We start from the raw sequence: 13123 nt of genomic DNA on the forward strand, positions 1-13123 counted from the left end.
CCATTATCCACTACTCCACCTCCCTCGCTGCTTACCTCCATCAACCACCACACATCCGGCCTCCGGTTACCGGTTTTCTCTCTTAATTGTTTATGGCAAATATGAAATGAAAGATAAATAGAAATTCATATTTGAAGTTTTTGTTATATTTGCAAAATACCAAATATGGATGAAACACTTGCAAAATAGCATATTCAAATTGTCACCAATTTCAATTTTCCTAAATTTTGTAATATCCATGTTTTCTTTCTTTTCCCTCCCACTTAGAGATATTCAATTTCCCCATGGGGATGGGGACTGTGGGGATCCCGCCCCGAATGGGGCGGGGAATGGGAGAAGTAGTGGTGGAAAAAATTGCACGTGAGCTAAACGGGGACGGGACGAGGACGGGGAATGCCAGCCCCCGGCCCTGGCCCCAGCCCCGACCCCGCCCTATTCCCCGTCCCCACCCAATTAGTTTTTACATTTATTTAGTATAGTTATCTAATGTTATGTTATTATTATTATTATATAAATATTACATTTAAATTTCAAATTTGATTATTTATTGGGAAACATAATGAATATGTTTAAATTGAATATTTAAGTTCAGATTATATATGTGAATAATTTAATTTATATTTATTTCTTTCTACTAAAAAAAATTAATTAGCTTTTTTAGAGCAAAATTTGAGTAATTTATCTTTAATCAAATTGTCATATAAAACTAACCATAATAGGTGAATTAGTGATAAGGTGAATTATTTAACGAAAATTTTCTCATATTTAGTGATTTAAATTAATTAGTTTGTTTTAAAAAAAAAGTAACGGGGAAAAATTCCTCGCAGGGAACCCGATCCCCATCCCGATTCTCGTGGAGAATTTCACGGAGATGGGAAATGGAATGGGGAGCGGGGATGGGGAATGACATCCCCGACCCCGCTTCGTGAACATCTCTACTCCCACCTTAAAGTTACGATCCAAATTCATAATGTGCTTTTTTTAATTAACTATAAGCGTATTACTCACATTCAACTACTAACAACATTAGTTCTCTTCATTTCATCATTTTAAGCCAAAGTAATTGCCTAAAATTCAATTCAAGTATGCTTTTCGATCTATGAAATTTGTTACATCCATACGCTACTCAAATAAAATGGCCCATCACGAGTTATGAAGCTAATTCTAAATATTCGGGAATTACAGAAAAAGATTGAAAATCTTATAAGCATAAATTAAGGAAATGTGGGCAAAATATATGAATTAACTCATTTTAGTTACAAAGTAATTTTTATAATCATAGTTTCGTTATTAAATTATCTCTAATTATCTTTAAAATATAAATTATAGAACACAATTTTAACAATAGGAAAAAAGTATTCCTTCCAAAAAAAAAAAAATAGTCCAACAAGAAAACAAAAGGAAATAAAAGAGAGTACTAACAATTAGGAAGACACATCATTTAAAAGTAAAATATGTATCTATTATATTCTCTTTCTTTGTTATATATTGTATAGTCTAAATTATAAAAAATGTCTCTGAATTTTGTCTTAAAAATATCTTTGAATCTTCTAAAGTTTAAAAAATATCTTTAAACTTTCAAACAGAGTTTAAAATACCCTTTAGTATTAATTTTGGATGGAAAATAGGAGCGTTTACTTTTGAAATTTTTGAAAAATCTCCTAAACTTAAAAAAAATGTTCAAATATATCTTTAAACTATTTATTTTCTGTAGATCGACATTTGTTCCAACATAATTTATGACCAAAATTCGAAATATTGATGTCCCGATTTTATGGAAATATCAATGAAATTTATGAAACATTTGTTGATGTTACCAAACATTTGTTTTAACAAGCAATTCATGAAACCAAATGACTGTGTTAATTCACCGATTGACACCTAAAATTTTAAGCTGATGGATGAAGACAAATATCTAATACTTTCGTTCACTCATGGACTTAAGATATATCAAAGACTCAATAAATTGAAACCAATTAATTGGGGGAGGAAATAACATTATAAGGATTTGAACACATGACCTTAATAAATTGAATTAAAAGCTTAAACAAATGAGTGAAGGCAAATATCTAAAATAGCAAACTTAAGCATATTTATTTTTCCTTATTAAAATCCTTATTATTTGATACACAAATGTAAAAGAAAAGGGGAAAGAGAGACACAAATCAATCCCACAGAAATTAGCATATTTAAAACATAGAACTTGAAAAAGAAACAGAAACAGAATCAACAAAATTTGTTGAAGAAATCATGGATATGGCAGTTGATTTCATGAGGTCTTTCTTGGTTGATGAAATGAGAAGCGTCTTTCATAACAATCACTTCGTCCAAACCAGGCACGTCCTTTTTGAAGGCGTCGCCATGGATGTACTTTTGAGCTCCTGGAAAATGGTAAGTCAGATCCAAATCCCCCACTATGAACTTTACTGGTACCTCTATTTGTGCTCCTGTCCATGGCGCTGTCAGCTCCCAAGTCCTGCATTTCAATCTCAAAACATTCATTCACTTCCCTTTCAATCTTCATGAAACCATGCTTTATAATTTTTCAAACTCGTAGAGTTGGGTTGAACTGACTTAAGTGAAATTCCATAAATTGTAATCTTAAAGATATTACACCTTAATGACTAAATTGTTATATCTTTTAAAATAATTGTTCGCAAAGAATAGTTTTAAAACAATCAACTAAATATCAAGTAGAATGATGGTCCATGTTAAACTGGCATGTGAAATCTAGTTAAGATTATATTCTGTCTCTCTAAATTATTATGCACTAAGAGAACATAAATATAATATAAATAATAAATAGATTAATTTATTTAAATCAATTTTTCTAAAATTAAGATACGCGGGAGAATGGTGATTACCGGTCAAAAGCCCGGTAGTAATTGAGGCTGCCGGTGAAGCCGGTGTGGGAGAACTTTTGGGCATAAAAGTCGATATCTTCGGGAGTGAGCCACGGTGCTAGCGGCGGCGGTGGAACACCTTCAAATTTGACCTCACCAGGCAAATATGGAGCACGTGGGTCCCGATTTGACAATGTGTTCTTGAAAAACTCTCTTATATCCACCGTCGCAAACTCTTCCTCTGCCTTCCCTGGTTCCTATTTAACACCAAACACACATTGATAATTACATAGAGATACAGCTTTTATCAGCTTTTTAGCTAAGATCAAAACCTGTTGAAAATTAAAGAAAAAGATTGGGTGCAGCCTGGGTGCAGCCCAATGCATCTTAGCCCAAACTGTATCCAATCATTACTCAAAGTGTTGCATTGGAAGCTATCGGCCAAAACTAAATGGAGGACAGGGTAAGAAAATGACCTGAAATCTGACCATGTAGAATTGGTCTCCAAGAACAGCTTTGAAGCCTTCAATAAATGGCGTTTTTGGGTTCCTAGGAAAAAACTGGACACTCAAAATCACTGATGCCTTGATCTTATCGGGCCTAAACAAGCAGAAGTACCAAGCAATCAAGGCTCCCCAATCATGGCCTACCAATAACACCTTCTCAATCCCCAGCTCATCCAGCAGTCCCACCAGGTCCCCCACGATGTGGAGGGCGGTGTACGAGTCGGACGACGACGGCGCGTCGGAGTCACCGTAGCCGTGGAGGTCCGGGGCAATAACGCGGTACCCAGCAGAGGAGAGGAAAACGATCTGGTGGCGCCAGGAGTACCAGAGCTCCGGGAAGCCGTGCAGGAGGAGCACGGGTGGGCCGGTTACAGGGCCGGCGGCGGCGACGTGGAGTTTTATGCCGTTGGTTTGAACGGTGGTGTGGTGGATGGTATCCATTGGTTGTGTTTGAGAATTGGTTGAATGGTGGGTTTGTTTAAATAGAAAGAAGGGAAGGAAACTTTTTTTGAAGCCAATTCGAAATTGAAATCATTGGCGTTCTGAACGCCCAACTTTATAATTGTTTGCGTGTTGGTCTCTTCAAGAAACTATCGTTATATCATGATATAGTCATCTTGGTCGTAACTTTGCAGATATATATATATTTTTTTAATTTGGATTAATTTATTATAAAGTATAGTCATCGAATGTTTGGTTGGTGAAACCAACTAATATAAAATAGAAAACAAACTAAAATATTTATAAATATAGTAAAATTTTATTATAGGCTATTGTACATATATCTTTCATGTTAACTTGTTTAAAAGTCATTTATAAAATATTTATTTACTAATTTAAATTGATTTTTTTAATTTTTTTGTTATTTATAATTTTTCTACATATGTTCTCTCCCTTTCTAGTGGCTTTTCCTCTCTTCTATAGTGTCTCCATCTAACTTTTTGTCTGATCGATTTTTTTTTTTGAAAAATACAAAAGAAAAGTACGATTCATTATGTGTTATAGTTTGAATTTGGCGTTTGGTTTAACCATATATTAATTATTGTTGGGACCATGAATTCTCCACATATTTTCATTAAAGTACAATAAATCACACTCTGACCATATGTTATCAAGATTTAGTAAATTTGATTTACCAATCTATTATTGTTCAACACACAAACATGGGTTAAGTTTAGACTATGACTACGAAACTACTAATTAAGGCCACAAATCTTTTACACGATATCTTGAAAATGGTACAATATTATTTACTTTCAAAATAAATTTTTGAAAATAAATTTCTTATTGTTTTTATTTTTGATTTTACCAAAAAGAGTTGATTTCATACTAATAGAGATGTTAGTTATGGATCTCTTGCTTTTTCTAGTGCTAGCCAATTTAAGACTAACTTAATTTGGTCACACTCTTAACCATGGTAGAAACCAAAACATTTTGGTAGATAAAGTTGAGATTGATTCTTTACTTCTTGAATCAATATATTAATGTTTATGGACTAATTCTTGCATAGGAATGTAAGAGAATATTTTATTTTTTATATTTTATTTTTGAGAAACAAATTTTTAACTTTTTTTTTATTAGGAAATCTTCAAAAATAGAAAAATAAAATAAAATATTTACACAAAATAAAAAAAAGTTTAATGTTCTATGATAAAGGTTGATAGGAGTGTATCAATGTCTATAAGTAATAGAAACGGATAGAAATCTAACATTGATAGTCGTAGCTATCAATGTTCTTTTTGCTATTTCTAAAAATAGTTTAACATATTTTCTATCTTTGAAAATTGTCCTTTTCATTAAGGTTAAAGATATTAATATAGTTTTGGTTTAAATCCTATTTTGGTAAACTTTGAATTTTTTTCTATTTTGGTTCCTAAACTTTAAAAAACGTCCACTTTAGTCCCGAAACTTTTTTAAAAGTGCTTATTTTGGTCACTTCTATTAAGATTTTGTTAATTCTTAAATATAATAATGAGATGACTTGTATTTTTGGATGATTAGGTCATGCTAGAAATCTAGGGTTCCAATTTTAAATTAGATGGTAAAACAATTTTCTATAGAAGATCTAAAGTCATTTTGTGCACAAGATTTTGATAGTTCACTATTTTGGCATGTTAGTTGTTATTTTACTTCACCTTTATGTTGTTCAACCCATGCTAGATGTAATTATATCTTTAAATAGATTTCATCTTTAAAAAGTGAACATAATCTTAATAGTAGAGACCAAAATAAACGTTTTTTAAAGTTATTCGACCAAAATAGAATAAGATTCGAAGTTCAATAATTAAAATAGGATTTATATATATATATATATATATATTATTAAACTTAGTCCTTTAAATCAAGACTGAATAGAAGATAGCTAGGACTAATACATGCTATAAAGTAGAATGTAATGGCTATCTAATCGCATTATGTGAGTTCCTCTTCTAGGGGACTGAAACTCAATTCAGTCACATGTTTCCATTAACGTTTGTTATTTATTGGTACAAATTATCTTCTAATTATTTTACTTGGTTACCCTCGGATTCACCTTGAAAACTTTTTCACTTAAAATTGAACATTGCAAATACTTGGTAGAAATTCGATATTTGGAATACCCTCGGTTATAATAGTTTCCACGTTTTTGTCCAAGATCAAAATTTTGGTACGATTATTTTTATTATTTGACAATATTTTTTAAAGTATGTTTTTGTACACTTTGAGATTGATTAAAGGTTAATGGGTATGATTTAAATTGTTTTTGTTTATTTAAATGAAAGTACGTCGACTTTTTCTGGTATTTATAACAAGTATTTTTATTGATTTGATAAAGCTATTCTAATAGACAAATTTTTGTTTTGTTTGATTTAATTGAAACTCATTTGTGAGAAGTCATTTACGTGGTTTGACACTGACATTTTGTAGAAATATAAGTTATTATAGTTTTTTATTTACAAAAATTAGAAAATTTAGAGAAAAATGCATTAACTTAAAATAAAATTCATGTGAATAAATAAATCTTGCGGTCATATGTTTACAAAATTGATTATCCTTAAAAATTATAAAATCTAAATAAAGCACTAATACGAGAGATATCTCGAGGGGTGGTATCAGTTTTGTCAAAGTTCATTTTGCAACCACGACGACGTCAGATGACTGTTGAATGAGAAATTTTGGACCAATCACAAGTTGCCACGTCAGAGAGCCTATGAAACCCTTCAGAGAGCCCTATAAATAGAAGCACTCTTCTCATTTCAAGGGTCAGCAATTCTATACTCTAGAGAGCTTATAGGAAATTCTCTACAATCAGAAGACTCCTTGACTCCTGAAGCTGACCACACTGAAGACTGAAGTTGTGAACCATGAGCCCTAATTTCCCTACTTGAGTATGTTCCCTACTTAGACCAGTATGGTAAGTAGGTGGATGTGGAAACTAATGTGTACTTGTAGAGAAAAGGGTGAGAAATTAGAAGAAAAGTATGAATTTGAGAGCTTGACTCTTGGGTAAAGCTTGGAAAAATTGGCTAAGTATAACCCATGCATTGGAAGCTTGAAAATTGGCTAAGTATAACCCATGCATTGGAAGCTTGGAAAATTGGCTAAGTATAACCCATGCGTTGGAAGCTAGAAAATTGACTAAGTGTTGTTCCATGTGTTGGCCTTGCTCCTTTAGAGGTTATTTGGGCATTGAAGGAAGCCAAAGTGTGGCCAAGAAAAATGCATGCGGCAGCCAATGTTTTGAGAGGTTAGAAAAACGCATGTGGCAGCCTCAAATTGCACGGACAAGGGCGCTGGGCGTTGGAGTTGCGCGCATTGGTTGATCGTGTAGTAAAAGGAGCAATGCTACGCGATGGTATGCGGCGATGGTATGCGACGATGCTACACGATAGATGCAGTGATGCTACGCGATGGTATGCGACAATGCTACACGATGGATGCGGCGATGCTACGGGATGGTATGCGGCAACACTATGTGATGGTGCTATGCGGTGGTCTTGATAAAGGATGAGCTAGGCGATGAAACAAGCCATGGTGGACGCATGGTGAAATGTCTTGCGTTGCTAAGGCTTGCGGTACACAAGGCTAATACTATGCGTTGGTGATGTGTTATGCGTTAGACATCCGAGGACATGTGGGCGCATAGGACAAGGCTAATAGTATGCGTTGAAAGAGTGTTGGTCATTATCCTAGTTGAGCAAATAGGGCCAAGGTAAGCCATACAAAAGGAAAGGATATGTGGCCAAAGATGAGCCTTACAGCATCTAGCATATGTGACCAAGTTGCATCAATTAGACGCACAAGGTAAGATGGAATGGACGCATACGCCGATTGGTGGTGTTCGGACATAGTTATGTTGCGACATTTGGATGGACGCATTTATGGTTAGATGAACGCATATGAGGTTGGATGGTCGCATTCAAAGTCATCACTGGACATGTTGCTTGTTGGAAAGAAATCTTAAGCCTTAAGAAAATGAGGTGGACACACAAGAAGACATGAAAAGTTAAGCATTTTGTGTTGGCTAAGGAAGAGGAAGACACCTTAGATTGTGGTGATTTGAGGGTTGCATTGATAGTGTGGGGAAAAGACGCTTGGACATGCAACCAAGTAAGTGGTGTTGGCCTTGGAGAGATTTTGGACGCCTATAAAAAGGGCCAAGGACTCCTCTTCAGATCGTAATTCAAAGGACATTAAGAAGAGTGTGAAAGCTGATTAAACTATGCGTTGGTAGCAAATCTATGTGTTGGTCATAAAGCTTCAAGAGGAGATGCAGTTGGATAGTGAAGTCTGGAAATAGCATCAACTTGGGACGAGGAGTTTTCCCAGCGTACTCGTGCGTTTGGAGTGATTTCAAAGCCACCTGAAATCTCCTTGAGTCTTGTTTTCAGGGTAGGGCTGCCGGAGAAAAAGCTCCAAGGGATCGGGCTGGAAACTGAGAAAAAGACAAAAGAGTCAAGCTGTCAGGTAAGCTTGGGCCAGTCTTCAAGATTTTGTGAGTCCTACCAAACCAAGAGGATTTCTAACCTCAGATTTTACAGTAAGCTTCCTGAGATATTTTAGAGCATGTTTGTAGAAGGAAGTATCTTAAGATAAGGCTTAGAACTATGACTAATCTGTGTTTTAAATTGAATCTGGATTGTAGGGGGTTCAAAAGGGAGCCCGAGTTAACCAAGGAACTTCTAGAGGGAAAAGTTCCTCAACGATCAAGGTGAGTGACTAAAATATTTGACTAAATATTTACAATATTTTAAAAAAAACTATGTTTTAAAGAAGGATTATTCTCATGCTAGCTAGTTTTACAAAGTAATTTCCAAGCAAACCATGAGTTATGTTTCAAACGCATGCATGTATGAAGTTTATTGAAAAACTATTTATGTGTGTTTAAATACACCAAGCATGCGTTAGTTCCTTTTAAGACATGTTTTATGCTTTACATGCTTTAAAGAGAAAGTCATTTATGACTAGTTCTACTTGAAACGCGATACCGAAGGACAGTTAAGAAGGTATCCGAGCAGCTCGATACTAAAGGACAAGTTTAGAGAAGGTATCTGAGCAGAAGTACCTAAGATATGACGGTACTTAGTATGGCCATATGTGCATAGGTAGTTAAAGTCAGAGATTGAGCAAAAGGGTTCTCTCTTGATTAGCAGTTAACATTGGGGTTTAACCACAGTAGGGTTATTCTCAACTAAGGAACAGTTTTAATGTTTTCTGATAAAAACAGCTTTATATGCTTTATGCTTGGAAAAATTTATACTGCAGTACAAGGTTACTGTAGAAGTTTATATTTCAGTTTAATCTCCTTATTGAGATTTTTGCATGAGAATCACTTTTCTTTCTTAAGTCACTCACTGGGCTAGTAAGCTCACCCCGTTTTTAAATGTTTTCCTTTCCCCCAGGTAACGGTCAAATTCTCAGGAGATAGCTCTGCAATTGCTCTGCCACTAAAAGACAAAGATATTGTAACTCGTCTGTTAGGTGGTTACTGTAAATATTGTACACATATTACAGTTGTTCATTTAGGGACTAAGGTTTTGGGTATCGGGACTTGTGAAACTAGTAATGTAATCACTCTAAGTATGTTGTGTTTTTAAACTTAATAAATTTTGGCCTAAGAGGCATCCACTGTATATGAGTTTATACATTGGTATCAGAGTTATTTTCGCAAAAGTTATTAGGTAGTAAGTGTAGACAAAAGGGTTGATAACTGCTGCAGTCATGTCCTTTTCTTAGGCTCAAAGAGTAGTCTAGGACGGGGTGTGACAGAAGTCCTTCGAGATACAAGCATTCTGAAGATTGAAGTCCTTTAAAGATGCAAGCATTCTGAAGATTGAAGTCTTTTGAAGATACAAGCATTCTGACCACGCTTGAAGACTGAAGTCCTTTGAAGATACAAGCATTCTGAAAACTGAAGACCTTCGAAGATACAAACATTTTAAAGACTGAAGTCCTTTGAAGATACAAACAATTCTACATTCAGAGAGCCCAGAGAGAATTTATCAACAAGCAGAAAACTCCCAAGATTCCTGAAATTGCACTCCTAGAAGACAGAAAACCCTTGAAGATACAAACACTCTTCAAAGACTTCTACTTTAAGAACGTTCGATGCTTTTCTTTTTCAAGTCAAGCACATTCACCCAACCGAGAGAGAATCAGAGGATCAAGTACTAGAGATCGAACCACATCACATCAAATCAATATCAACAAAAATACTATCTCAAGTTCAACTCCACGAAACAAGTTTCTCTGGAAGCCTTGTACGAACACTAATCCTCTAAGAAGATCAAAAAGCCCGAAGGCCTATCATCCAAGAAGATAAACAAGTCCAAAGGTCGATCATCCAAGAAGATCAATAAGCCCAAAGGCCAATCATCCAAGAAGATCATCAAACCCAAAGGCCAATCACCCAAGAAGATCAACAAGTCCAAAGGTTGATTGTTCAAGAAGATCAACCAACTTAAAGATTATAGTTTATTTTGTGTAACACCTGCACATTTTTATATAATAATGTAATTTCAGTAACGATATATTTTGGTAATTCAATAATTGCTTAGTCGGAGGGCCTTTTTAAAATTTTGGATCTCAAGTATAAATTGGGGAATTTAAGTTGGCGGAAAATATTCAATTTTGAATTTTAATGTGAAAATTAATGACAGGAATTAATTTCCTTTTTGAAACGGAAAGAAATTAATTATAATTTTTTTTTCCTTTTTAGTTATTATATTTATTACTATTTTATTTTATTATTATATTATTAATTATTATTATTATTATATTAATTCAACAATTTCCCTCCTTCTTCCTCGCACGACACACCCCTCCCCGATTCTTTCTCCTCTCTTCTCCTCCCGACCCCAGCCGATCTCCTCCTCGCTCGCCCAAGCTTCGCCGGTCGTTCAGTCGTCGCTCGCACATCTCGCTGCACAACCTCCCCTATACCTCCGCTAACTGCTGCCTCCCTTCACTACCTAGATCTGAACACCGCTGCCCTGCCCCTTCACACGTCTTGGACCACAAAGCAGTCACCGCCACTTAATTCACGCTCAGCCGCGCCTCTAATCGTCGAACCCCGACGGTATCGCTCGCCTACCCTCACGGCTCTTCGTGGGTTTCAGGTCGATGCCCAGAATCTCGAGTTCGACAGTTCACGCAAGGATGCTTCGGATCAGTCATTTCTTGTCATTTGTACTGCCAACAATAAGGGTCGTCGGAACTTGTGGATTTGGGGTAAGTTTTTGCTATTTTAATTTGGATTTATTGGCTAATGGTGTTCTTGCTTCAATCTATTGATTACATATTTGTTTGGGCTTTAAAATCGAGTTTTGGAGAAACTTTGAAGTCAAAAGTGGTGGTGTCAAGAGGATTTGGATGTAGTTTTCAACAAGCTTTTGGGTAAATTGTGCTGGTAATTTGGGAATGATTTAATGTTTAAAAATTGGGCTAAAAGGTTAAGATAGATTTTTGTCCATGTTCTAGGATCTCATTCAAAAAGTTGTGGAAAGCTAGAAAGGAGTTTGTTTGCTTGACTTAACTTTTTGGACTTTATTTGAGGTAAGTAATCTTCCACTTTAGGAACTGCCTACGAGCCAGGCTTTAGTTGTATGCTAGCATGATAAGTGTATATTATGGTAAATGTTAGCATGTTGATTGACAGTATAACCTGAATCAAAGTATGTTCTGGCACGAATTCTGATTTGTTACATATACACCTAAGTACTTGATCGTTAGTATGTGATAGTATGTGTTTTCATATGTCGATGTCTGATCTGCTGGTGTTGAGGCATACTTGCATGTTGTGGATTTATGATGTTAAGTTATACATGGATGAAATGTATAATATGTTATTAAGAAATATGTGTATGTGATGAAGCCATGGTATGAAGGATTTTTATGTATGTTTTAGAACTGTACATTGTTGAATCTTAGGCACGTTAAGACTGCGTGAATATCCACATTGATTAGTTAGATCTCACCAGTTTGTGTTTCTTCGGGGATTCACCAGTTGTGTTTCCTTCGGATTCACCAGTTTGTGTTTCCTTCGGGATTCACCAGTTTGTGTTCCTTCGGGATTCACCAGTTTGTGTTCCTTCGGGATTTCACCAAGTTTTGTTCGGTTTCCTTCGGGATTCACCAGTTTGTTGTTTCCTTTGGGATTCACCAGTTTTTTGTTTCCATCAGGATTCACAGTTTCGTGGGCCCTACTTAACTACAATAGGATAGGACTTAGTCTCTTGGTTTGTTCCATATGTTTATTGTGCCATATGTGGGTATCTAGAGGACATTAGATGCCTAGCCTGACCCCATTGGTGGGTTTACTTACTGAGTATTTCATACTCATTCTTTTTATGTTGATGTTTCAGGCAAAGGTAGAGATGCACCGGCGATGGCACAGCGGAATTCATGATTGAGCCACTGGGACTAGTTTTTACGCTTCCGCATCATGAAATTTAGAATCCTTATTTTACCCTTAATTTCTAAGTTTACTGTTTGAAAACTTATTATGAAGGATTGTTACTTTCATATTTTAATAGTCTTTACGATTATGGGTTACCCTATTATTGTTTTAAAAATTGCATTTAATAAATTGCTTTTGAACTTTCTTGTCTATTTAGCATTTAGTTTTCAAACATTACTGAGGCAGCGTTTTCAAAATCCTATGCATGTATTTATTTTAGTAACGCCTAACCTAAGTCCTAGGGGTTCGGGTCGTTACAGTTGGTATCAGAGCCCATGTTTTGGGTTCTGTAGACTGACTTACTATATAAGTCTAGATTGTCCCTGTGGCCCATGGAACGGATTCCTCGTCATCGCCAAAGGGTACGTCTCTATCAATTACAAGTTTTATGATGTTGTTGCTTAAAAAATATTTGTTTAGCGTAAATGCACCAGTTATATGTTAATGCTAGTCAAGTAACTCATTAGAAGTTATTATAAGAGGATTATCAGGTACGACACTACCAAATGAGAAATGTAAATAGAGGTAAATTATGAAGGTCACTTGGTACTAGTTAATCTCATGAAAATTATGTTAGGAACGAACAAATATATGCCTCAGTTCAGAGATGCTAAAGATTGATTGAAACTATGTAGAGTTATGAAAATTTAGGAATGAAGGTAGTTTAAATGTTTAAGCCAATGAATTAAACTGTCGAGACAAGGAAAATTGATCAAGGAACTATGTTATGTTTTTGTGGTTGGATAGTGGCATCGGATGGTACGCATAAATCCACAGGCCAGTACTCAGGTATAAGGTTAAAAGTTGTTTTATGAATAAGGAGGAAAAGAAAAAAG

General features: G+C 35.3%; 1 protein-coding gene across 1 annotated transcript; it reads right to left on the reverse strand.

Annotated features, from left to right (window-relative positions):
• Positions 1 to 2056: 2056 nt before the first annotated feature.
• Positions 2057 to 3895, reverse strand: LOC120091282 (epoxide hydrolase A-like). Its single transcript, XM_039049245.1, has 3 exons — positions 3320 to 3895; positions 2865 to 3100; positions 2057 to 2476 (listed from the first exon to the last, which is right to left on the reverse strand). Exons 1-3 carry the CDS (start codon positions 3788 to 3790, stop codon positions 2227 to 2229), a joined length of 957 nt encoding a protein of 318 aa, XP_038905173.1. The 5' UTR covers positions 3791 to 3895; the 3' UTR covers positions 2057 to 2226.
• Positions 3896 to 13123: the final 9228 nt, after the last annotated feature.

This window comes from Benincasa hispida, chromosome 11 (genome assembly GCF_009727055.1).
Source record: "Benincasa hispida cultivar B227 chromosome 11, ASM972705v1, whole genome shotgun sequence".
In the NCBI taxonomy this organism is placed as follows: domain Eukaryota; kingdom Viridiplantae; phylum Streptophyta; class Magnoliopsida; order Cucurbitales; family Cucurbitaceae; genus Benincasa; species Benincasa hispida.